This window comes from Orussus abietinus, unplaced genomic scaffold (genome assembly GCF_000612105.2).
Source record: "Orussus abietinus isolate OABI.00-Male unplaced genomic scaffold, Oabi_2.0 scaffold84, whole genome shotgun sequence".
NCBI classification, from domain to species: Eukaryota; Metazoa; Arthropoda; class Insecta; order Hymenoptera; family Orussidae; genus Orussus; species Orussus abietinus.
In genome coordinates this window covers 300389-328377 of record NW_019394591.1, presented here as the reverse complement: position 1 = coordinate 328377, position 27989 = coordinate 300389, and the positions used below count along the sequence as shown (strand labels likewise).

The 27989-nt window shown below is 39.3% G+C and overlaps 2 protein-coding genes across 7 annotated transcripts in view; one reads left to right on the top strand and one right to left on the bottom strand.

The window, feature by feature from the left end:
• LOC105704111 (dedicator of cytokinesis protein 1) overlaps window positions 1–2632 on the bottom strand; it is a 28348-nt gene extending 25716 nt beyond the window's left edge. For all 5 annotated transcript variants that reach the window (XR_002762231.1, XR_002762232.1, XR_002762233.1 and 2 more), the window contains exon 1: window positions 2488–2632. Coding sequence is in view for 2 of the 5 variants with exons in the window: in XM_012433056.2 (XP_012288479.1) it covers window positions 2488–2530 (43 nt within the window). In the remaining 3 variants the exon portion in view is untranslated. The remainder of the gene's footprint in view (window positions 1–2487) is intronic.
• On the top strand, window positions 117–27861 carry LOC105704112. 2 transcript variants are annotated; one of them, XM_012433060.2, is made up of 6 exons: window positions 117–448; window positions 20443–20648; window positions 23331–23466; window positions 24700–24833; window positions 25956–26196; window positions 27415–27861. In XM_012433060.2, the coding sequence occupies exons 2-6, from the start codon at window positions 20484–20486 to the stop codon at window positions 27507–27509; spliced, it is 771 nt and encodes a 256-aa protein (XP_012288483.1). In that variant the 5' UTR covers window positions 117–448; window positions 20443–20483; the 3' UTR covers window positions 27510–27861. The 2 variants fall into 2 exon arrangements, with proteins under 2 accessions (XP_012288483.1, XP_012288482.1); XM_012433059.2 differs by lacking the exon at window positions 117–448 and adding an exon at window positions 13032–13152.
• The last annotated feature ends 128 nt before the right edge of the window (window positions 27862–27989 follow it).

Below are 27989 nucleotides of genomic sequence, written 5' to 3'. Positions count from 1 at the left end.
AGCCGGATTTCACCGTCCATCTCGATATTTCCTGCCTTCCCTCGTCCGTCCCCGCAGACTCCAGGTTCACTCGCGCACAGCACTTCACTACAGTATCACCGGGCGCGAAACGACACTTGTCGCGAAGTCTAAGTAGGCCTTCCCTGAGGCTCGATCGTCGCTCAAAGCTCATGCGACGGCTTAATACCATTTGGGGGGTCGGATTGCAACGGTTTCTCGTCGAGGTCCTCGCGACCTCTCCCCGTCGTCGCGCCCGCTCCCTTCCGGGCCCCGCGGTGTCACGGAGCCTCGCAGAAGTCCAATAGAGGTAGTACCTCGGATTCGTTCTCGGAGTGCTAGCTTCTCGCAAGGCGCCCTTACCGACTGCGAGCTGGGCGCTAACCGCTCAACGCGGAATCAGCGGGACAGGGCGGGACCCACATTCGCTCTGCTCCCACGGGACCAAAAAGTAAGAAACACGTGTATTTTTATTTTTACCCGTTTTCATATTTAGGGGGTGAAATAACCCCTCAAAGTTCATAAAAAGAGGTATACAAATTCTTAGTTTATAGCATAACGAGTTGAGTAAAGTTTGTTGTAAATTTAATATACATCATAACTTGCTTGGTATATAATGTTCTTATCGGAAAACGTCGATCACATCGCCCTCGTTGATCGTTGGTCGTCGTCAATCGGTCGAGTCGATCGTCGTTCTTCTTCTCGTCTTCGTGCACTTCGGGCACCTTTCTCAGCCGGCTTCGTTCTTCGTCGAAGCAAGTACGACTCTTTTTCCGGAACCACTTCCATTGGCACTTTTCCTCCTATTATTCCGTACTATCCGAGATCACAATAGCTACTCTTCTTCCGTACCGCTTGAGATGCCAATGGTCACTACTTACGCACCACTCGAGATGTCAATACTTCTATACCATTCGAAATGACAATGGCGACTACTATCTCTATAGGTTAACTATCACTAGGCATTGCCATATTTCCTTCGTGGAAACCTTGGCTAATCCTTCAGATGTTCCCTAATCTAAAAAGTTCAATGAATATTTCTGTACAAATTGATCCCATTTACACAATTTCAATATTACTTAATAAACCCAAAACAAACGACTCGTAAATATGAGCTACATCGATTGAAAACTACAATATGAGCTAAGGGTTCGGTATAAAATATTTTGGTAGTCTTCAGAATTTACACCTGTTTAACGCTAGAACTACCGGTGGATTTTTTTTCTATAGGATGGGCCATTTGAAACCAGTCATTTTAACTGGTCTTGGTAGTTCTAGTGTTAAGTATCAGTCATAATGTACAATTGTTATGAAAAATATGTAAGAGAGCATCGTTTGTGTTCAAACTAATACATATGCTAATTCTTACATTCCTATGTCGAGACTGATTTGATATTTACAAGATTCTGAAATCTTGAACCACAAACGGTTAAACAATACATTTCCAATCACATTAACCTTCACGAATAGTAAACAAGGGTTAATATTTAATGCTTCTATCATATCTTGATAGTCACCGGCAATTTTAAACATTTATACGGTACTGCAAAATGTAGCACCTTCGTCAGGTGATTCTTATGGATAAGTTATCAAACATAATTATCGTCGACTTGGCTAAGTTTACCTACAAAAAAGAAGTAATAAATTCAATAATGGCATGTTAACGACTTAGTCCAATTATGTGGCACAAACGAGTAAAATAGAAAATTCAATCTTACTTTTACTATTAACCTTTAGCGCTCCGTTGGCTCCGCTATGAAGATATCCATCATAACGTTTCAAAACTTGCGGAGCGCTAAGGATTAACCTTGTAACACACGGAAATGGATTCACATATCGATTACTATTTATCACGAAACTTAATCAATCTACCAGTTCCTTGATACACTTTGTAATTCACAATGTAAATTATCATTATGTTTAATATGAACTAAATGTATTGATATTTCTCTCCACAATTGCCTTTTACTCCGCTAATTTGGCACGAAATGTTTAGTCTCTTCCCATTTTGAATAGCTACTTTCACAAAGCTTTTAAAAAATTAAAGAATTTGCTTCTTACTTAAAGTTTTACTGTTTCTACAAAGCTTTTGATAGTGATATAAATGTGTTTTAATAAATAATTATGTTTTGATGTTTTGCCATATCGCACCAAAACAAAATTACGGACGTTATACGAAATTGTCAATTATTGAAAATAATCGTCTGTCACTTTATCTCGCATTACAAAATGAAACCGTTCATATGTTAACGTATACTCAGTCAATTGTACTAAATGAAACATGTTTATTGAAACGACTCATATTTTCGGAAAAACACGGAAAAGATGACGTTAATGAAACGTTTGACCAATGAAACATCGGCTGATCGAGAGCTGAGTAAAAACATTACGTTACACACGTGACATGATACACTAGAGTACTAAAGGGAACCTCCCAGGATGTAAGATCTTGTCTGATAGTTGATAATAGACCAAAAAATAATATCCTACCGACACCAAGATGTTCCTGTACTCTCCTCCATTTTCCGATCATGCTAACTGACCATTTAACACCTACGTTCCTATGTATATACACTTATCACATCACAATTCGCATGAGAATTATGCGAAGAACTTATGAAACATCCACCTTGTCGTTCACACGACTGTCCGAGAAACACATGAAACAGATTGGTCCAGCCAATGAAGGTGCATGCACATAGAGATGCACCTCTCGAAGAGGGATTCAAGATGTCCTTGGTGCCAGAACTTGCTACAGAGGGCGTCACCTGGTCGATAACTGGGACGGTCCTGCACCCAGCTACGACACTGGCCGCCAGAGGCGCATAGATCGCGGGTCGTTCCGAAACCACGCACGGACCAGGACGGAGCATATCCGAACACATCCAGCAACGGCCGCGAGGCGGCGTGACGATCGCCGCAAAGAACCAATCAAGAGTATACAAGAAACTGTCCGCGCATAGAGTTCGGAAATTCTCGATAACATTAAATTGGAGAAGGTAACTGTGAAACATACCGTAAGTTACCGGGAACATTGAGAATTTAAGAGAACGTTAATTTTGTTATTTATACTTTAGGTTTCTTCGTTTATATAACTTTTTTTTTTCAATCAACTTCAAAGTTCAAGCGAAAGAGTAATAATTACTATGGAAAATATTGATTATAGGGTCGTATTTACCTCCAGCTAAAAATATTCACGTATGTACAACTTCACGGAAAATTCCATGCGATTTGTTTTAAACGAACTGATATTTCATTCTGCGACGGAGCGAATGGGAGGTTTTGATTGGCTACGGAGAACGTATGTACAACGGAAATTCCTCTCTACGATGTTTCTCTATAGCTAATCGAAACCTCTCGTCGCTCTGTTGAAAAATTCAAATTCTCATAATTTCTCGATAAAAAAGGCTTTGGAGAAATTACCGATAAGTTACCGGGAATTTCTCTTCGTTTCTGACGTAACTTACTGGATTTAGAACTCTAGTCTTGTGCTGCCTACCTGGTGGAGAATGCGGACGGCTAACGCATTTGCCACCTGTTACCCCTCAGTGGCGGCGCAACACATTTCTGGTGGGGGCTAACGCAATCGCGATAGCAGATACAGGGTTTGAAGCATTTGTGAGGGGTCCATGACTTTTTCAGCCGGTTTTCGGGCTGCCTAGCCGTCGGTGAATTTTTTCTACACTTGCGACCACAATAGCTCGACGTGGAAGATTGTTCTCTTCAAATTGATCTCTCAGGCGAGTGGCTGCGATTTTTTTCAGCGGAGATACGCGTTTTTAGGAGTTTTTGGCGATTTGAGTAGTTTCTAGACGTTCCTAGGCGTAGCAGCCTTCCCGAAATCCTCTTCGCTATGCGTTCCTTTGGGGAGCGCCATTGGTTGGCTGTGTTTCACTTAGTTACTACTGGTTAGTACAGGAAATTTATGCACTGCAGGAAAAAACATGTACATTTAGTAAAAATACATACATGTATGTTCGTATACAGCTAGTATAGGTATAGTTGACTCATTAATCTATGTATATCTCCAAGTTATACGTATACTATGCATCAAAATACTTCCATACCCTTATGAAGATTTATTATCAAAAAATGTACAGATATAATACACGTGATTCGGTATTCCAGTATATGAACATGTACGCACATTCAACATACGTAATCGATACATATATTTTTCGTATATTAATTACATATACGTACAGTAGTCACATTAGCGTAAAGTATACGTATATTATATGTGGGTGTATTGTGTTGGTAATTGATAATACTATCTCAAGATATAATTATTAGGCCAATATTATATTAAACTTTTACCAATATTCATTGCTACAGGGGTTTGCGTTTAACGTATTAGTAAGTGGCAATTAAATGAAAAATAATTGCCGTTGCAGTAGTAATGGAAAGATGTAGGGAATCTGCAAAGTGGAGAATATATTGTTAAATCATAGAGAAAGAAGATATTTTACATTGGAAGAGAAGATGTTAAGTAACGTATGTACATACATACGTGGTTCTGTGATATGATTTCAATAATTTTTTTACAGAAACTTAATGTAATAGAGGAAATAGTGATTTTTGGAAAGGAGATGCGTCGCAGCCTTGTATTTGGAAATGTTTCATTACGCAGAAGTGTATATGAGAGTGTGCATTAGACCGGACAAATTTGCACGGTGATTTCAAATACTACGGATGTTCGATGAAGCGCAATTGAACTTTTAGTGTACATAGGTGTACATACAACAGTCTCTTACAGCCACGCTGGTACATAATGTACGCGCGGTATATACACTGTTAAAAAAATTCATAAAATTCATACACTTGTGGTACATATGGTTGCAGTAAAATTATAAATTTGATATCTTAACAGTGAATTAGTATACATTTATTATAAAATTCTAAGTAAATTTACAATTTTATAACACCGTGTTGGAATTTTGTGAAATTGCATAGAAAAATTATAAATGTAATGTTCGAAAGTCATTTAGTACGCATTGTTTGCGCATTTTTTAGATGAGTGTTTAACTTTATGATCGTTTACATGAGTTTATTTTTAAAGAAACTTAATCGAGAGATGACGAGTATCGGTGGGACTGGAGAAGCATTGTAGCGACATTCTTGAGTCCGAGAAAAATTTCAATAATATTTAAAAAAATTCTTACAATCAACAGAAAACTACGATAGCATCATGGACAACGTACCTGCTATTTTTCCGTGAGTTCCTGGTTCGATACCACGATAATTTCAAAAAGATTTTGTTCAGCGTTTAAGGTAGGGTTGTCTCTAAAATCGTCCACGAACGTGTCAGGAACATACGTCGAATTTGTTCGTTTGCAGCAAAAACATTTAATATCAAGTACCGATCAACACAAATTTAAAACATATATTATAAATCTATTACACATATGTACTAAATTTATAACATGTTATACATTTTATTTGAAAATATGTTATAAAATTAGTATACCGTGTCTGAATAAAACTTCCAACAAATACGTTATAAAATTCTAATCTTTTTTTAATATTGTATGCAAAGATAACGTAAATAAACTCGGCCCAGAACCTCTCATTTTTGTAATGGAATATCACAAACGGAGAATCGTGAAAAATTGCACGAAAGAGAGTTCGATTTTATTCCCAACGGAAATTCGCCTTGGGAATAAACCCAAGGGATGTTGAACATCCCTCTACATAATCCCGCGGATGATAGAGCACACGGCGCGTTTAATTAGAGGTTCGTTGTATCTTTGTCACGTTTTGATCAGTCCGGATATCCGGGCGAGCCAAGAACGGTCCCCTTTCGCCGCGAAGGGAGGCGGGGCGGCCGGCAGCGCCGAAAAAGGTCCGAAGGAAAGAGGGGAAAAACGCCAGACAAGGGGAGGAGAAAGGAGCAAATAGAACGGAAGATATAAGAACCGGACCTTAACGGTTTCGATTTGTCGGATCGGGAAAGTTTTCCGAGGAACCTCTTTAGCCGTACCCACGGCTTTCCGTCAACTCGGATTAGTTAACATATAGATTAAAGCTTAACGATACAATCAATTCGGGAAATTCAATTCAATTCCGTAAGAAAGTCTTTAGTGTTGGGGTAAACATTTCGGCGAAAGTGAGCAGCGGTAAATAGGGGTAGAGGAAGAAGTGTAATAGTGGGAAATGAAAGGGGGGTTCGGAGCGACGCGAGTGCGCGCGCACCCGAGCCCCGCCGCTGGCTGCCAGACGCCTGCATATATGTATGCGGCCGGCGCGTACGGCCGCGCGTGTGTCCGACCGTGCGTGTTTGTCACTAGTGTGACAACCCGAGAGAGACGAAAAGAGGCGCGGTGCGGGCGCGGGAAACGATGATATCGGCTCGACCGAGGAGCGAAGGGCGCGGCGGGCCGGCGAGCAGGCGCCGCGTATAGGGGTATTTGCCCCAAAAAGTTGGCCGACATTGTTTTTTATATTAAAATCGCTTAAAACCATGTAATTTGATTAAATATCGCGTTATATGACAACTATGCACGTCAATTTCAAATAAAATGCAGGGTTTATATCTGTGTAGGTATGAACTGTGGAGGTTATATTTTCGATCAATACAAAACTATTAAATTATGCGGTTGATAACATCTATATTTTTTCATGGGATATGTCTTCAGCGTTATATGGAATTATTTATCTTCCTGACATGTATCTGGTTTTGGTTCTTTAGGAAGAAACATTTCTATCGTTTGTTTTAAAAATGGATTCGTTTTCTTTTTTGAAACGGATTGTATGCCTGTTATCAAAATCAAAAGTGGGCAACGATCTATTTATTATGTAAACACTCCAGAAGTGTTCCCGTTCAGATAACGTCAGTGACACATTGTTCGTCAAGGGGAGAATATAGGCATTTGTAGGACACGTGTGAAGTCTGCAGCACGAGGTGGAGACGGAGCGAGTGCATACAAATACTTATGTTCTCGGTTAGATGAACAATATACGTAGAGAAATTTACTTTATATTGCTTAGTAACTGCAAAGCTGTCTGGCGAATTATATTCATAGCATCCAATGACGCCCACGTTACATGAAATTCTGCTCCAGGAATCCGTTGTTGAAAAAACTTTCCTAAATTATGTTAAAAACTTAACCTACTGCTGAAGAATCATCGGCGCCAACCGAATAATTTAATACATTTATGTATTGATCGATAATATTAAATTTATACCAACACAGACGTAAACCATGTATTTTATTTGAAATTCGTGTCATAATTGTCATATAACGTGTTATTTAAGTAAATAACATGGGTTCAAGCAATTTTAATTGAACAAATAATGTTGGCCAACTTTTTGGGGCAAATATCTCTATGTGCGCCGGGGTGCATGGGCGCCAGACGACGAGAGAGATGTAGAGAGCCGAAGCACAGCCGACTTCACAGCGGCCCGATCAATTGCGGAAGGAGAGGTGGTCCGGCGGTTTCGTGTTTACAATGGAGGACCTTGTGATTGCATTCTTATATATACAGGATGTAACAGAAATGTTGGTCACGGTTCAGACAGCGCTATCCTTGTTGAAAAGGGAATTGAAAAGTCCTGTACTATTTTGTCCTACGGTGCATAACTTACTTGTAATAACTAATTGAAGCACGGCCTATCAATCGCATTCTCCAACGGAAAGCGTAGCAGAAAGAACGCCGGTACGGGCTGCGTTCGACTGTCCGCAGTATAGCAGCCTTCCCGGCGTTCTCTCCGCTATGCTTTCCGTTGGAGAACGCGATTGATTGGCTGTGCTTCAATTAATTATTACAGGAAATTTATGCACTGTAGGAAAAAATAGTACAGGGCTTTTCGACTCCTTTTTCAACAAGGATAGCGCTGTCAAAATCGTGACCGCCATTTCTGTTACACCCTGCATATGGTTCGCATTTTCTTTATTTTCAACTTTCGTAGCACATTCTACGATACACTATGTAACAAATAAATCTCACAAGGAATCAATGTTGTAAAACTTAATTATTTATTTCAGAAGAAATACAATACTTATCTAATAAGTTCGACGGTGATTCGGATGAGTTTTCTTTTTGCCTTTCTTCTAAGATTTCTCCAAACCTCTGAAATGAATTTTCTCCAATTGACAGGTCGGACTACATTTAAAATATTCCTAGTGATATAGCACTTACACCGAAATCTGAAGAGGATAGAATGCTACAGCGCCTCGAAAGCGTCGAAGACTTCTGTGGCTAATAATTCTCAAATTTCCCAGGGACCAAAAGGGCACATCCTCTAAAAAATACAAATATATCTAAATGTTCACTTCCGAAAGTTCATGTACGTTCAAGTGTATTCGTTATAGTTTCGGTTTATACCTCACCTGCGTTTTAAACTATCGGAAAATACATTTATAACTTCCGATAATAATACGCGCTCCTGACGTCCAATAAAAATGCAACTTTACAACGTACAAGTACTTTTGAAGCAGCTGATTTCAGCGATTCAGATTTTGGAAATTTATAGCTAATATAGAATCCATTTAAAGGCTACCAATTGGCACTTACAAAATTACAACTGTAGGTATTATATCTTTTATCGTCGAAATATTTTATACCTCTTAATAAAGCTTTGTAAAAAAATATTGATTGAGGAGCATTCGTTATTAATCTACATACTATATGCTTTTAATTTAGTACCGTAACTGCACAGCAGAGTACCCATGAGGATATAAAAAATACGATTTAGTAGGTCTGCATTGACTAGCTTACTAATTTTTTGTTTCCATGACATCTGATCAGGGTGAATTCTCGTCAACTGGACCATATAAGGTATTTCACATTTGTAATAAATAGTTTCTAAACTTTCGCCTTTTCGACAATGTCGTCTACTCGAGTATTATGGAAGAAGAGACGTGCCATGAACTTGAATGCGATGGAAGACGCGCACTACACCTTTTCAATTTTCTTCCAGGTTTAAGCGTTTAGAGTAACGAGTATTTTCAGTTTTTCTTTTTGGCAATGGAAAAGTGGCGTCTCAATCATGTGTACCAAACAACAATTTCAAAGTGTAAATCATATGAAATCATTTGTTGCACAAAGTTCAAACACGTTTGTCCTATTCTAGATTTTTAGTTACCATTTAATTGTTTTTGTCAGTAACCATTTCCTTAAAAATATCCTTTAATTTTGTTCATTCATCTATTTCCTGGCAATATCATTGTAATACAAAATCATAATTACATTCTACGAATCAAAAAGAAGAATTTCATCCGTCTATTTGTGAAAATGAAAATAATTTTTATTATGTTAAAAGCTATTTTATCACTTGGAACACGAATTAGAACGCTCCAGATTTCTTCGCAATCCAAAACATATTTTTAAAATTCCATTTTTTATAACACCGATACTTAAGGTGGCATGAAAGGGTCATTGTATATATATAAAACGTCAAAATATTTATAAAACTTTTCTCCTAAGTGGGTGCACGGAATCATTTGTAACTTCAGCACATGATTATGAAGGCTTTAAGGAAGAACGTAATATTCGTGGAATTTCATTTAAAAAAATATATGTATTCTTGGTTTTAGTCTGGGCTAAATAAAAAAATTTGTTATCAAAAATGAAATTTCACGAGCACCACGTTCTTCCCGGTAAAAAGACTTGGATAGAATAGGATTCAATGTCTCACGGTTTCAACATAAAAGTGATGATTTTTTTATTCAATTGAATACCTGATTTTTCTCTCCAAGTACAATTCCAGCAACAGGAATACATTTTCTATGAATCAATTATATTCTATTCCCCTTGTGTACTCTAATTTTTGTTGAATTCCGAAAAGAGGAATGTACTTCTGCTTTGTTTAATTCCTTCTAGTCCGGCAAAAAATATCGGTATTAAATTATTTTGTATTTCGTTCAGAGGATTACATTATAGGAATGCCTAATTCCTTCCAGTTCCTTTAAAAAATTTGTGCATTCATTGCCTTGAATCCTTATTTTGGAAAAAGTTTGTACCTTCCAATTTAAACCAATTCTATTTTATATACCTAAGAGATTAAATAGTTGAATTTCAATATTTGATATTGGTTTCATATGTATTGTATTCCCCTGAATTTAAAATATAAATTTGATTAAACCTCATGCATTTTAAAAAGTAATAATTAAATAAACATCAAATTTCACATTTTTTATATGTAAAAAGCAAAAGGTATCATTGAAAAGAATTGTTGAAAATTGCCATTGTAATTTACACTTTAGTCAGTTACCCCTATAATGTCAGTATACGGAAAAAAAATTTGGTTACAATTATTATAGCGACATGTTTAAAATACTGAGGTAAATGAAACGACACAACTACGAAAATTGACTACATGGAATGATAAACATAACCTTGTCAATAGGTACTGTGTCCATAGCGCTACGCTTAAACGGTGCAGTAATGATCAACATTTGAAATGGTAATATTATCTATACGAAGAGGTTATAATAAGTACAATAAGATAGAAGGTTTATCTGGTAGCTGTAACTACAATTATAGTAAGATTTTACACATTGCAAGGTTATTCCAAACTTGCTTATGTAATTGCGGAAACAATGGTTTGGCACCATTAGTTTGGACAGAACCACCAGATGGCCAGACCTCGCAGGCGATGCGGACAGCTCGTTTGCATATAAGACCTGTTATTATTCCTTACGTTTACGTTACAATGATCCTACCCCTTCCCGAAGGAGAGGAAAAAGTGAAGTTATTATCGAGAAACCACCCTTTTGAGCATTAAATCATATTTTACTGCTTAAGGTAGAAATGTATGAGAACACAAATGGGAACATAAGTATAACATACGTAACGATATGTAATCATAATAATCGACTTTTTTCGTTTGTTTATTTTTTTAAAATGTGCAAATAAAAAATTTGCTTCATTTCCACAGAGAGTACCGAGATTCACATTCCTTTGCTCTATTCCTGTTCTCGTATTTTTTAATTCCTTTGAATCCCGTTTCCCTCTATTTTTCAGGGTAAATTGATTGGGATTAGATTTTACTTCTTTTCTTTTATCACCAATGAAATAAAAGGCACAGGAAAAATAAGGTATTCACTGGAATTAAAATTTTCGATTCCAATCAATTCCAACCTTTTTATCGGGTTTCTTAGGGCCTCCACAATAATACTGAAATTTCCGTCGATTCGGTGCATCCAGTTTGGAGAAGGACTTTATAAATATTTTGAGGTTTTGAATATATAGAATGACCTTTTCGTATCACCTTAATACAATACGTACAGAAATATTATGTGACTGTGTATGTACCAACTGGTCCATTGGAATTTAATCAAGAACTCTTTGCGCCCTTACGCCGATAAGCACCGCGCGGAAATAACACCGGCACGAAACGGATATGTACGAATCAATTTTCATTTCACATTCACTGTGCTCTGAAATCGACATTGCAATTTGTGGCTAGACATATACAAGAAAAGCGGCAAATGCGGCACAATGTGATAACATAGAGTATCACATTTCTAAAGAAAGGACATTAGTTTACATTTTTAATCTCTCAGAAGGATAGATTTACACCTGCTATATTTTCACGTTGCCAGTCGGGCACGAGAATGAAGGAAATAAGAGGTAGGAATAGAAGGAAAAGCTGTGCCGAGTATTTTTTATATATGCTTACAATAAGTCCATTCGGCAATAGCGTGTAAAGTCTTGTCTTCACGTGGGGGTCATCCTTAAACAATTTATGACCTAGACAGCTTTCAAGTAGACGCGTCACCTCCCTCAATTGATTTAATACCGATTGTAGTTTCCGTGTGTACACGTAAAGCAATTTATTTAATTTATTTATTAATTTAATTATTGAAATGAAACGTAAAGTGCCGCACCCCGCGGTCTGTTTGGACATCACGCCCTGGAGATTATGGGCATGGCCTCTCGTACCTTTTAACGTGCACATACGTAAGTCATAATAATTGAATCGATTATGACAATGAAACAGCGGTATAAGAGTAGGACTCATATGGATAGAATAACGTTTCGTGCAATCGTGAAAATTATTCCTTTACAATGAATCCCATTGATCCAAACATTACGCTCAAATGCTGCGCAAAAATGTTGATGTATCTGCCTACAATTTAAAAATGCTTTAATTTAGGTGTTAAAATAAAGCAACCGATGTAAAGGTTGAGCACATTCAACGTAAATTGAAAGCTTTATATACCCCCTGTGTTGTTTTCCCGAAAGCATAATAATATTTCCTCCTTCCCTTTCGCGTGATCGATACACTTTAAAAACTTCGTAACGATTTACGTGAATCATTTCTCATATCTCCTTTACGAAACCACTTTCGGCTTCCTCGGAGAGTACCTACAACATTGCATCAAAACGCGCCCCATAATTCAAGGCATATTCGACGCTACATTAAAATAAGAAACTATCGAGCGTTTCTGAAAAATTGTCGAGGATAACGATCCGGAAAAATGTTGACACGTTCGATCCCATGTCGCGGGCAATCCTACCCAAGCTCCTTAGAAAGTTAACGATATACGCATCGTCCATTCCCCCCCAAGTTGTCTCCCTCTAAGGGGAAAACGGGATTGCGTAGGGTCCCCGGAAGGAGTAAAATCGTGTTTGGAAAATGCCGCAATGGATTAGCTTCCTCTCGGCCGTGACCGGGTTCCGGCCCACGTAGCCATGGTCCGACTGTGCGTACTCGTCACAAGTGTGATAACCCACGAGCGAGGGAAAGGGGGAGGGCGCCAGACAGGGAGGAAGATAGGGAGGGGTGTAGCTAGGGGTGCACCTAGGGGCTCGTCGCCCCGTTGTCGGGGGGGGAAGCGAATAAGGATTTGGTGCGCGGGCGCGAGACCGGCGCAAACTCTTCACGCAGCTTCCTAGTCAGTTGCATGTCAGAAATTGTCGCGACCATTTTGTAGGTGTATCGCGTCCCGGCCGCCAGTGAGTACGAGGTTCCCGTGCAGAGGGTCGTCCAGGGTTCCCGAGGTCGCGTCATCCTGGGAGCCACCCCGATGAAAGACGGGCCCCCCTGTCGCTCGGCCCAGACTTCGTGATCCGAACCCCCGTCATTTGAACCTCCGGCCCAGCTCTGAGCGCGATCGCTCCCGCGGCCTGTGCAGACGCCGAGGACCATGGATACGGAAACCGGAAGAGTTCGAAGTGTCATGGCCTTCCTGCTTTTACTAGCCGGCGGTAAGTCACGTGATGGACCCCTGCGAGCCTCTCATTGGTCGGCCGCGAGTCCGGCCCGGACCGAAACCACCCGAGGAAGATTCCAGGCCTTCCGGGGAAAGCGTTAACCGCTTTCATCCGATTTCTCTCCTTTTTCTCTCCTTTTTCTCTCCTTTTTCTCTCCTTCTTTTTCCTTTACGTTCCGCTAGCACCGCCCCGGCCTCGGGATTAGATTATGGGGGTTTTGTCGCCGTTTTGATGCCATGTTAAAACACATTTTGCGCCTAGACGCCGTCCACCTTGGCTCCCGCTGGTGCCGCACTTTCGGGCATTGCTCCGGAACAACCTACGCTTTTACTCGTTTCGCTTAATCTTTCCTCTGGAACGTTTCGGCGCGAAGCGACGAGAAAAAGTATCTTCGCCCGCTCTTCGAGCGGCGAAAAAATAGACCCAGTCGGTGGAACTTGTATACGTCGTCATGAGAAGCTCACAAAATTCTAGCTGTCCAAGAGACATCAACAATTCTCCATTTAACATTCACGTTTGGCGTTGATATTTAAAAACGTCGCACGTTGTCTCCTTCTCGCGACTCGATCTCAACGCGTTATAGAATTTATGTCAGTAATTGGATCTCCCGGCTGCTGTTGTTGTCTTTGGTGGGCCATCTGAAATCCTTTATTTTTATGGGTTTGATAGTTGCAGGGTTAAAAGTGAATAGTTTCTAGATGAAATTATTTGATTTAAATATACTTCGCTTTCCAGCCGAAGTGGGTAAGATATTTTCACGCACTCTTTGTTAAAAGAATTTTTAATTGAATACAATTCATGAGACGTGAAAAAATTGAGCCTCCCCGATGTCGGATTCGCTCAATAATCTTCTTTTGTTAACATTATTATTTTTCTTATAGGGTTGATTTTCTTATATTGACGTAAAAGCTACCTGACTCCTTCTCGATATCAGTGAATAGCATAGCCGTGGGTGGCTAATTTTTAGTTTCTAAAGAGGGAATAAAATCATTCGGCTTGCTAACGACTTCTCCAATTTCTTTTAGTTTTAACGTCGGGTTCATACATTGGAAGCTTTTCTCCGCTACTTTCCATGGGTAGCGAATACAAAGCGAAGCGAAATTGAAAATAGCGAAGGGTCGGCTCTATCTTTTCGGCCATGTAGAAATAACTTAACGTAATATACGCCTCGGATTACTCCGGAATTATAATCCCGGTAATAAGGGCGCAAGTACTTTTCTAATAATCTAATTAAGGCTGTATATTGTAGAGGAAAGGTACGTTCCCTCGTGGGATTTGCATTCTGCCTTGAGCTTTTGATACTTTGCCCCGTTTTCACCCGCTTCGAAAATGGTTCTTGTGGTTGGGAGGGGGGTCTTATGCCACTGCTTACGTAATTATGTACTTCTTTACGGGAGCGAGCTTTACTAACGGAACTGAATTTTCCAATATGTAACCAAGTTCAGCTAACTCCGTCGGTCTGCTCTCCCGATGAATATCGCTCTCAAGAAATAAGAGAAATACGTATATAAGATCGCATAATACATGAATCCGGAAACGAATTTTTCCTGAGTTTGCGCGTCTGCGGGTTTAGTTGCTCAAATGAAATTGTCCGTCTGAAAAATTGGGCTACCGATTATCAAGGGTAGTTGATTGATGTTTTACGTTTTGGAAGTGTATTGCAATTTTCAAATAATTGAGCATCTCTTAACGAACCGAGTTGGCCAACGGAACACGATTTCTTAATGCATGGGTAATATACTTTTTGGAGCTCTTGAATTCGCAATGAATGCAAATCTGAAAAATAAAAACACGCACGTTTATGAAATTGCATTTACATATATAATATGTGTTTCTCAAGCGCGAGTTTTCGTCCTTGGATGATGGCATTTATTAGACTACTTGGAAGACGTGCACGATCCCGATAATCCCCTTGGGGATACAATGGTTTCCGTGGCGCCGTGACAATTATTTCTTACAACTTTTTGCATGGAAAACAGGAATTTAAATATAAGAAGCTATCTTATTCAGATATCATATTAAAAAAAAATATTTGATATCAATTTTTCGTTTTTTGGCTTTTCTTGATACAGAAATACTCCCCGCGACCATTGCTTGCTAATTCCTCCGACCGCCGCTAGAGTGCACAACTATTAATACCTAAAAATATATAAATACGAAAATTTTGATGTATAAATATAAAAATTGATCAGTTTTCGTTAGAATTATTTTGTCAATGTTCAGACCCACTGATTTATTCGTTTCCACGCCCCCTAGGTTTCACGAATTATTGTCTGACGAATATAGTAATCTGCATGGTTTAGGTTAGTTAAGTGGGGTGGGGGTAGGGGTTTTGCCCCCCAGCCACACATTTGTGGATGGTCTATACCTGGTAATATGACAATGGACAGGGATTGTAAACTAATTGCCAATATAATTTCTTCTATTTGTTCACTTTCTGGTGTGTACTTCCTACCGTATATATGTAAACGTATGAGTGACATTTGGGATATAAAGTAACCGTGAATCACAAATATGAATTTTCGGAATTTGAATTTTGATTTCGACAACAGGACGAATTGGCAGGAGCCAAACATGGTAGACCCAAATGCAAAGAAAATATCAAGATTGTAAATTTTGCAACGGACACACGTCCCTTCAATATTCGACTCGCAATATCTAAAAAACTATGACAAATACAAAAAAATACATACAAGCGGTTTTGTAGAACATTGAATTCCCTATAAAAAAGATTCTATGTTGTTCATTTGTATCTTATATGTTTCTTCGAAGGAATTGACAATCGTTGTGTCAACAAACGTTTTTAACTAAATGAATTGTATCTAAGAAACTATACGAGATACGATAAAAAGGCATATCACCTGTCTTGTAGGGAATTACATTTTCTACTGAAAAGGTCGTATGGAAGTTTATTGCATCTCGCACAATATTCGAGATATTTAACAAAAATTAAAATATCTAAAATCAAAGAAAGTAATTAATATCTCCCAAAGTAATTGAAGTATCGACGTTTCCTTTAAGAGGATGTTTGTTCATACCATACACAACTATAATCAAGTTTCCAGCCCTGGCGCCACGATAACTGTAATGTTCTTAAAACAGCATAATCCATACAATGTATAGTTTTCTAAACTTGGTTAGATAACGCTCCTACAATGCAAAACGGCGAACAAAAGGTTTGTTCTTTATCACAGAACTGAATATTCACATTTACGCGGGAAGTGAAGTTTTACGCAGTGCTCCACATTACTTTCCGAATAATATTAAAAGTCAAAGGATATTTTAATAGGTGCGCATATAATTGTAATGTTTGATCTGAAAAGTCGAGTGTTAGATTGTGGAGAAATGACGTTTGGCTTCATTTAATATAAGGTCGTCGTGTCTGTCGTAGAGACGGTCAAAGAAATGGAAACAAAAGTTATTTAGTTAACGGATAGAGTTACTCACAATAAGCATTCCTATAATGAGATTACTCATCGATACGGAAGCAATCACTTTCCGAATGGGGGAGCTGCTCAGAAGATACCCTTCGTTTTTATTCTGGCCTGTTCTTTCTTGCACTATCGAAGGCACGAAATTGATCCAGAATTTTTACTTGCTTATCGTATGTAGAGGTAATCTCATTTGCATCTCTATAATGGATTTCTTGCGGGGATTTGAGCTGAAAACGAATTGATTAACTCGATCCACCAAAAGGAACAATTAGGGACGCGCTCACAAAGACGGCCGTCATAAATGACAAACGGATTTTAAATAATTCTCCTTTAGTGATGTCGTTGTGCATATTTTCTGAAAGGTACTCGTTCCATAGTCATGAAGTCTGCCCCCCTATTGCGTATATATTCTTGTAATATTAATCTGAGAGTTCTTCGGAAACATACCAATATTTTCTACGGATCGATTTGATATGTTGAATACTTTTTTTGCGAATATTAGTTTAAAAAAGGTATATAGTGTCTTGTGCACCAATGAACGACATTTCTTGAATATCCTGCAACGTAAGGAAGAAAAGGCGAAACTGGTAATATTTAATGATGTTTTCTGAAAACGATACAGCGAGGCATCTTGGGCTTCTGTGAATGCGTTGTCCTTTAACCGGAATTTAAAAAATGGTTATAAAATTCATATCATTTGTGGAAATTTTTCAAAGGATACGGAAATCAATTACTACGTTACCTTCTCTTTACACGTTATAACTACCGAAATATCATGGCGTCTCTGCATGTTAAAGCACAGAAATTTGTCACACCGTGAACGTCGAATTATGGTGTGACTGCCGCATAAAGAACAACGTGGCGCTTGTATAAAATTCTGTTGACTGAATGCAATGTCAACGAGATTTTCAAAACCATCAGGTCTTTGATTTAGACGTCTGCTCTTGTGCCATGCATAGGTGAACGGTTTGTGATATTTTGGCGACAAAAGCTGGAATGTACTAAATATTGTAATTTTATTACATTATTGCGCGTTCATAAATTGATGTCGTAATCAGCTAATATAACAATATCGGTGAATCTTCTTACGAAATTTTTCTAAATTCGAAATCCGTAAACGTCGAAAGATTGAATCATCCCTGTTGTTGTTTGTAGGTATTTTAAATATTTCAATATCTCTTCTAGCTGGTATAATTTCCTTTAATGAAGAGGAGCAATGACCTATTCATGAATCTATTAATAACACCCTACGAGGTCCAGTGATTGGTAGGTAACTGTGTAAATCGTTGTGCATACCATTCGTGAAGAAGTGCCGTTGTTAATTTTTCCAGAAGTTGATGCCGCGAGATAAACATTCGGTTGTTGGAATAAACTTTCCAGAACTCGCGGTCTAAAAGTTCCACTTTATTCTTTTAATACAACGATTAATAGCGGGACAAGTTTACCGGAAGCGGATATTATAGGAAGTATGGTATAGCTATGAGTGATAGTAGATATAGACTGTACTACCTTCGACCGTTTTTGACCCTTGAATAGCTAATGTTCGACCAGAATGCAATTCCAAAGTGAAACCACTTTCGTCGACATTAAATATATTATTTAAACCATAATTTTGGGATGTATGGTTTTACACGGATTACATAATTTCAAAAATTTCATCTAATTTCGTGGCATCCGTCTCGGTTGATCGACTTATAAATTTACTAACTTTCCGGGGCACTGTTTTATACGATTTCTTAAAATTCCAAATCCAGTGCTTTGACGATTTGAAATCCTGCAGTCCTACTTCTTCATTGGATTGCAATGCCCATTTCTACAAATCTAAATCGTGAATAATAACACGGGCTTCCGTCTTTTCGAGAAAAACATTGAATACGTGTTCCGACATTTGCAGTAATTTATTCCTTCATGTACCTCTTCTCTCCACAGTTTCCTCCCATCTGATTGTATGTAAAAGAACTAGTGTTCTTGCAGTATTTTCACTATACTTTGTCATCAAATTATAATATCAATTCCCTTACATGTATAACTGCTGCAAAGTTCCTTCCTTAATTTTTTTTTTACTGTCTCCAAAGAACGTCGTTTTCCTTTTCCACTTTTCAGTAAGCGACTGCTTTCTCTTTATATTCTAAATCCACTATACACCCTTCTTTCGGCACGCATGACTCGTTCTCAATTTCATTGTTTCTAAATTTTCTTCGTGCGTAGGTGGTACCACGTCGTCGACAAATTCAATCGAATGAGGTCTATACGATTCTAAAAATTCTAGTGTCGCGTCATTTTTAATGGAAAATTGTGTATCCTGTTGACTTCTTCTAATTGTATCACTCAAAAAACCATGCGATTCCATTTCATGACTATTAGGAAATGTTTGCGCGTTGTGTATAACACTGTACGTTTCCATCAGCGGAAGAATAACATTTACAGGATTCATTAAAACCATTTTTATAAATGATTTTGTTAGCCTGGATGCTCTACACGATACTCTTTAGAACTGACAATGTCGCGAAAACTTACAACAACAGTACTTAAACCGAAATACCCATATTTTCTTACGAGATTAATGAAACAAATGAGATCCCCCATCTAAAAACACCTCCGTGTAAAAGAACATTGCCAAGTATAGGGTTGCAATGAATATCTTTTACAAAAATTACTGTTTCCGCCCTACATCAAGTTTCTGCAAAAAAAATGTTCTTTCCAAAAATGACGATTTCTATGAAATTTCCATCCAAATGTTACCTTTCCAAAAATCACCATTTCTGTCCTGCAATAAGTCTCTGTAAAAAAATTACTGAAACCATATCACAACACCAAGTATGTACGTCACTTAACTCTTTGAGGATTGTAATTGAACCACCGGTATACATAACAATAAGGTAAAGGCACACATACGTGTCTTTGGTCGTTAAAGAGTTAATATCTTTTCTTCTAATTGAAAGTATCTTTTTTCTATATAATTCAACACTACATTCCACACTTCCTAGATTCACTATATCTTTGCGTTATTACTACAACAGCAATTATTTGTAATCTAATTGTTACTTACTAATATGTTTAACGCTACGTGATTCCTTATCGAGGACTACTTGACGGGTCGCTATCCAAACTGAACATTTTAACGGCAATTGTCATAACGTATAAATAAATACATTTTTACGAAAAAAATGTTACGTCTAGCAAATTGTGCGTTGTTATACAAATTATTGCAACAGATTATGAAATGCAGGAAAATAATTATTTAAGAAATTTGCAGGGTCATAATATTTGGAGCAATGGCAGAATACGAAATAATGTGAGCGCAATTTTATTTTGTTTTCAAATTGCTTGGAGATAATCTATAGCAGAAATTTAAATACTACAATATTGGAGGGATTGGTCATTTAACTAATAACCGTAATATTGTTTAACAGCAATTTTATATTCCCTAGTGAACTTCTTGAAATAGGTATGCAAGATTAAGAACGCAGGAAACTGGATGTGTGGCGTTAAACTTTTTGTAACGCTGCAAGTGGAACACTTTGAATATTTATTTTTCATTACATTTAATTTTAGAAGTATTAAATTCAACAGATCTTATAATATGAAAAACGCCTGTCAAGATAATATTACAGGGAGGACTTAAAATATTTCAGCCTATTCTATATATTCGTGCATTTTTCACTCGTGTCGTTAAAAAAAACCGCATGAACTTACGCCTCTACCCAATATAGCCATTAATTTTCTGGAATGTCTAAAAATTCCAAATGTATTGATTATAGTATACATATAATGCATATTCTAATATCGTGGTTACTTACAACTTTTCAGAGTGATTTCTAACTTCTTGTTATTTTTTGTATGTTCGTAGGAGCGACCGGGCTGAGGGACTTAAAAATCATCGTACCACCGATGGTAAGATCCGGGGACGCGGCATTACTGACATGCAACTATGACTTGATCGGCTCTCAACTGTACTCCATCAAATGGTACCTGGGGGATGAAGAATTTTATCGTTACATCCCGAAGGAAGAGCCACCACATGTGACATTCCCTGTAAAGGGAATGATGGTTGACGTAAGTATTCCGAACAGGATGATTATCTTGAAAGCATCAAATTAGGTAGCACCAGGGCTATGTGATTAGCTGAGTTGAGTATTTTTAACACTTATCCCAACACCATAAGATGTGAGTTACCGTATCGTTGCGAACGCGTGACAAATATATTACAAACATACGGGAAAGGTATCGCAACATGTTTGCAATAATTTTAGGAGGTATATTGCTGAGATTTCAACGGTGCAATATTTTTCTCAATGTATTTATTGCGATATCGCCCAGCCACACACAAAATTACCTCCGCAATATGTCTCTGTTGAATATCACATTTATGTCAAAAGTATTTATCAATTCATCTTTGCATCTATCCTATTATTTTTGTAAGAGAATAACCAGCAACAGTAAATATAAAAGGGTTGCTACTTCATTTAGAGGTTGGAACAATTAGACCAAATACGTTTTTGAGAAAAAGGCTTAAAAGTGCCGCATTAGATGGAATAAGTCCATCAACGGCAGTGAACAGCTCTGAGAACACGAGAGGAAAGACAGTCGATGGCGCGCCTGACCAAGTTGGATGATTTGTGTCTTTATACATCTTCGGGTTTTTTTTTTTTAATTTTAACCCGTTGAGAAGAATTCTTTGCGGTAAGCCATGTGGGTTGTAACGTGGCGGGTCATGGAGTCTTTTCCACGTTCCAAAGTGGTACCCTTTCCTGGTCGAGGGCCTCCGAGGCACGGGGAGAGACCGAGGAGTTCCGCCGTGACGCTAAGGCTCCGTTGAGTAGCCGGAGCAAAGCCTGCGGTCGGTAAGGGGACCTCGCAAGGAGCCAACACCCCGAAAGTGAATCCGATGTCCCTTTTCTGGAGTTCCGCGAGACGCCGTGACCCCGCGGGGCCCGGAAAAAAATGGGCGCGGTAACGGGGGGTCGCGAGGGCCCCTCAGTCTGCGTCGAGCCCGCACTCGAATTTGAGAGTATCGATCGGGAGTTGACTCGAACGATTTTTGGAGAAAAGGCCCAGTTCGGCCTTGCGGCAACTGTCGGTTTACGGTCGGGACAGCGAAGTGAAGTTTAGTTAAGTGCTGGGCGTGTGAGCGTTTAGGGAAGTGCTGGGCGTGTTAGCGTTTAGGGAAGTGCTGTGAGTGGGTGAACCTAAGGCCTGCGAGGAAACGACGAAGTCCACCCCGAGGCGGTCCCTCCACGCAGAGACGACCGGGACCAGGCGTCCGAGGGCGGCTGCGCGACCGAAGGGAGTAACCGAGGGGCGGTGAGTCGCGTTTTGCGGGGTCCGTTCATGTCGTTAGGGGCCTCCGCGGTAGTTTTCTCGCGTCGTCTAGTGAAGAGTTGTGCGCGTTCCCGAGCGAGGGATTTGGCGTCTACTAGCCAGGGTCTCGCCTTTGTAGCTTTTGGTTCTCTTTACTTTATTTTATTAAAGCGGAGAATAGCTAGCACGTCGCGTGTTCTTCCGTTTTAGTTTACTTTGCTCCCTTTCCAGTTCCGCAGCGGCCAGAAGCCATCCCCTCTCCGACTAGTCCGGAATCAGCCGGTCAGAAGAGGAAGTTAGACAGTAGAAAAGATACGCACTCGCACGGTGAATCCTGACTGGCGTCCTGAAAGGATCGGGGAAGTGAGTCCACTACCGGATCCGCGTTTTAGAGTAAAAAATCAGTCCAAGTTTGACGACGGGAGTTCGATCCTGCGGACCGAAGCTATGGACGTAGGGTCGCCGTCGCAGTATAGACGCATCACTATTCATGAGCCACTTGCCATTACTCGATTCCGATATTGTATTCATAACATTTTAAAGTTTCTTACTGAACGCAGTTTAATTATCTTTGTTTAGACCTTTGATCGCTCTCTTTTTATTAATAAGGACAGTTGCGTGCAAAGTGTCCCTCTTTGCGATAATTGTAGCAAGTTATCGTACTTGTGTTTAGCTCCTCTGACCCTTTCAGCACTTACCACATTGAAATCGAAAGACTCGCCGCCGCCGCAGCTGTCCGGCGCATCCACGACCACTAAGGTGGCTTGGCAGAATCGCAGCCATCCGGGTGAGACGTTTCGTCGCGATCATTGGCCAGTCCTCGACGCTGCAGGGCCCGCCCGCGCTCGGTCTGTATAAATCGTCCATTTTAGGAGCATATTCCCCAATCGGTCCGCAAAACTCAGCGCACCCACCTCTCCGTTCGGATCGCAGCACCCAGCGCTGCCACCTCGCCACGAGGACCGTTGTCTTCAAGAACAATTCAGAATAAAAGGTCTTGTTTGTTTGTTGTTTGGATTTCCGACCTTTTCCTAAGGGCCAAGTACCATCGTTTCTTTTTTATTCGCTAAAGCTATGCGAAGCCCCTCCTTGATGGTCACCCATCCAAGGAGCGACCCCGCGCCCGACGTCGCTTAACTTCGGTGATCTTACAAGAACCGGTGTATCGACGCGGCTTGAGCATTGACAATAAAACGTCTTCCACCAACTCGCATCGGCTGTTTCTTCTTGTACCCTACTCTCTTGGACCCCGAGCAACTCAGTCAAGGACGGAGGGAAAAGCTCGCTCTCGCGGCACGAACTTCTTCCTCGCTTCCCTTTTTCTTCCTCTGTTTCGCCAACCAGCTAGTGGTCACAATAAAGGGTCAAAAATTGATAAAATCGAGGCTAGTAAACTGACAATTCTGCGTCACCTTAAAGAGGATTTGACTTTTTCAGGTGTCCAATTCTAACAGGCAGGATGTGACGTTGTTGAATGTGACACGAGAATTGTCCGGACGTTACAAGTGCGAGGTAACAGAAGATACATCGTCCTATCATACCCAAATAAAAGAAGCAATGATGGAGGTCGTAGGTACGTTTCGGTAACTTCTTCCTAAATCTAGATAAAAACGAGAGTTTCATATTTTCCTGAACGATAAATGCAAGCTAGTCCATCAACTCTGTTCATTTCTAAATACCTAGTTCATTTTTAACAATGTGAATAAAATATTAAAAACTAAAGTTTGATGGTCTCAACAGGACGGTAAAATACATAAAACTAATTTGTCCTAATTCGCGATTTTAATGAGATATTAAGGTGAAGTGAAACGCGTCGAGGAACTTGATCGACGTCGGTAAAGAAGATTTTTCTAAGTATCCACGTTGCCGACGTTCGTTCTTATATTGACAGCTGTGTCGAATTATATTGGGCATTGTACTAAATGGCATACGCCACCTGTCGTTTTCGTACATTAATTATAAAGAAATCGAAGTAAAACTCTAGAAATCCTCTGCATTCATGGGTTTCTGAGGCTCTAATTCATTGCAGACCCTCTGCGCTATCTGTGATTTCCACGTCAACTAAATTTTCACCCCGAGACCTTGTATTACCATCGTTTTAGCACAGAAGCGCATAAGACACTTTTTTTGCCTTTATCTCGTTCAAATGCGAGTTTCTCGATTACCAGAGTATTCTAAATTGTCATAAAATTGTCCTGACACTTTCGTTTTTCATATCAGAGCCTTCAATAATTGTATATTAATCGGAATATGAGAGCTCGACGTCATTTTGGTTCTGGTCTCGGCTGAGTTAAAAAATGATTGTCAAAAAACCAAATTTTGAATGTGTCCGAACAATTCTTAGATGAACACGAGTCATGTGTCAAAGTTTCGAACAGTTTGGTCCAATATTCTTTAAAAAATGTGTTTTATTCGAATCGGCTGATTTGAGGGGGTACTTCACCTTAAGACTTATTTTAATGAGTATTAAGTGCTCCCAATATTAAGTGTTGGCATGACTGTTAAGTTTGCGGATCTCTCCTTGAAATGCCTGAAATTGAGCTAGTATCAGGAGACAAGTAGAATCAGCACGAGCTTCTTCGACTTCCAATTGTCCCTTACTACGCTTGAAGGCAACCGCGAATTTTTAACAAATCGAAGACACACGCGTTGCAAACGGGGCAGGATGGAAAATTGATGAAATAGCTCGAAAGTAGGGGCAACTTGAGCAGCCAGAACTAACACTGGTCCTGTCATATCTAAAGTTGTCTTTTAACGAAAGACATTCTTTGACCAATTTCATACTTTCATTTTCCATGAATACTAGATGTTCCGGACATCGATCCTATTATTATGGTTGAGAGACAACGTATACCGGTAGGCGAGACACTTCGAGCGAATTGCACTTCCGGAGCTTCGCGTCCTGCCCCCATCATTTCATGGACCGTCAATGGTGGCTCCGTAAGTATTTCAATCATTTCTCATGACTCGATGTTACGTGAGGGCATTTCGCATGTCTATAAACTCTGTCCGAGATTTCATGACAAGGTCTACGATTCCCTAATAGCGTTGAGTAACTCATTGTAAGTCCACTGGCGCTAGTGGTCCGCTCATATGCGATATTTGTCGCTCTCAATTGTATGTTCGAATAAGTAAAGTTCTTAAATTAGTAGCTTCGTTTCGTTAATCTTATTGTTAAGGTGATGCGAATGTGGCGTCAAAGAGATATCGTTTGTTAAACTTTTCTCCGAACTGGATGTACCAACTCGATTCAAACTTGACAATGTGAATATGGCAGCTATAAGGAATGTCCTGAAACCCATGAAATTTCAATTTTAAGATAATATGTTTATAGTTATTTTCAAGAATTTTATAACAAATGAAATTTCGCGAGTTTCAAGACCTACCTTAGGGTCTCCTTATTTGTGTGGTAAAATTTGAAACAAACTGGTATACCCAGTTGCAAGAAAAGTTTCATGAATGACTGGCCCGTAAGATGCTACTTCCACGTTCGCTTAAAGACTGTGCATTCTTAAAGACTGATTATTAATAAATTTTACTTCAAGTTAAGCATTTCGTCCCAGGCACGGTTCTGTCTATCCCGTGTTTGCGACTACTCCGGATACAGGGTATCTTGCTAGCTTAGTGTCCACTATCGGAAACTATTGTTTCAATTCTCCTCTCAATAGTTCAACAATTTAGTTATGAAACTGGAATTCTATTACGATGTACCAAGCTAATGTTAGTTTCTAAATTGGACCCTTGGTTGACGAACGTTAGAGTTGTCTGACACTCGTGCGCAAAGGGCCAAAGCCAAAAGTATAGTCGCGACACCTTGTCATTGCCTGATGATGACGACTGCTCGGGTATAATAAATGAGGGCTTCTATATTTAAATAATTACCAATGAAGCGCAATGATTTTACCCTCATATCAAATATTAATTAATTGAAACTGTTACTTCCTTCCAAACGTCTTACTCCCTGGCCATGGAAATATTTTTCACGGGTGTTTCAAACTTGGGGTTACCAGGAGGAACGACCTAATGTAAAATTTATTAATGTTGACTTATCTCTTGTTGCAGCTTAACGATAGTGGCACGCAGTACAAAGTGCGGTCTTTGAAGATTCCTCACGATGGGATGCAGTTGACCAAGGGGAATCTTGAAATGAAAGTGTCAAATGTTCTCTTCCAGAGTGGCAAGTTGCGCTTACGCTGTTTTGCGGAGATTCCACTCGTTTACAAAGCAACGACTGAGTTAGAAGTCTCCGAAGATGCACCCCTCATCGCTTCCATTAGAGGGGATGCATCGGCGCATAGTCACCGTGAGTTGGTCTTTTTCTAAATCGATTTAAGGCAAACAGTTAAAAAAAAAAGAACATTAACACAAGGCTCAATTATAAAGAAACTATAACAAGTAAAGATTTCTTCTTTTACTCCAAGTTTATTAACCCTTTGCACTCGAGGCCTTTTTCGCCTGGACGAATCAGCAACTCGAGACGATTTTTCGTATACTTAGTAAATTTCATCCAGCAAACTTAAAATGATTTCACGTACAAATTAACGTATAAAACTATTATATTTTTATATTTTATGTATCCTTACATGTGGAAGAAGAAAATTTGTTAAATATTAAGGACTGTATTGTTGATTTGTATGGTATTTTAGAAAACAATCGCCAAAATGCATCCTTCGGTTGTCGGGGCAATTATTGCAGTAATATGTTGTTTGGTGTCTTTCGCCAGGCTTATTTCGTTCAGAGCAAATCCTTCTTAAGTCCTGTTAGAATGACATGTAGCTTTCCATTCGATCGAATTTCGCCGAAACTAGAGGTCGAAGTAGAAGCTCGACCACGAGTCTGGAGGAAATCTTCTCTCAATTGGTCAACCAAAGTTCTTTCCATCCTGTAGATGACTGAGCGGCTGTTTGTTTTTCTGCTGTTTTATTCTATTGTAAAGAATATAAGAATTAACTGAACAAATCTCTAACCCCCCCCAAAAAAAATAGCTTAAGCCACCATTTCAGTATGTCGAGACATTGGTTCGCTCGATTAACGACGCCTATATATTTTAAATAGTTTACGATAACATTGGTTTTTTTTGACAGTAACTTCAACCCCACCTCATAAAATCCTTTTTTACGGGAGTTATTCTCGCATTATTCCAAATGGTCAAAGACGTGACGATCCTTTTGTCTTTCCATGCTAGAACTAAAGTATTACCTTTGCGGGATGTTCCTATGGATTTCTTGTGAAATTTGTTTCTTCTTTTTATTAGCATCGCGACTCCTTCCTATTTGTTAGGATAGTCCCAGTTAAATGGCAAGGGATATCGTTCTACCCTTCGTCAAATTACACAAACATGTACATACCTTGTTGCAGGTAGGGTTTCCGCGTCAAACCAAATGGTGACTCTTGATCACCTCTCGAGTGCAAAGGGTTAATGGTATAACGAGTAGAGAAATAGTACACTCTTATCGCAGGACTCGGGGTAGAAAAGCGACTGGGAAATGGATTCCAAAGGGAATTTTCTTTTATTTCGCAGAGGCCAGCGGATGTGGCCGGGTTGGGCTTCCTGAGAGTTTTGGGGCGACACTAATGGTATTTTTGGTGAGCCTCGTTTTGTCCAGACTGCGGTAGCTCGACAACTTCCAGGATTTCGGTACAACCGTCTGATCCAATAACGTCGTCCATATAAACCTAGTAGACTAGGGCTTCCAGTTATGTATGTCACTATGTATGGAGTAGATAGTCGAATCATTTTTATGGGAGTGATGAGTAATATTGCATAAACATATACAGTTACTTTTGAACATGTTACCTTTTGATGTAAATTGTTAATAAAATGCGTTAACCTATGCATTCGAGTGATCATAACATGAGCGACGTACGACCGTATGCTGAAAAATAATAAATAAAACCGTCTTCCGTTTTGTCAAGTAAGGTTAAGAAGGTAAGGTTAAAGACACGACGCATGTCCGAATTAAAATATACTTATTTAACGATCCAACCTATATTTATACTTTGGATAGCGATCTAATGGACATCTGGGATAGAATGGGCGTTCATGTGTTACGACGTGTACTGTTATTAATGACAATATTTAAATAGCAGGTATGG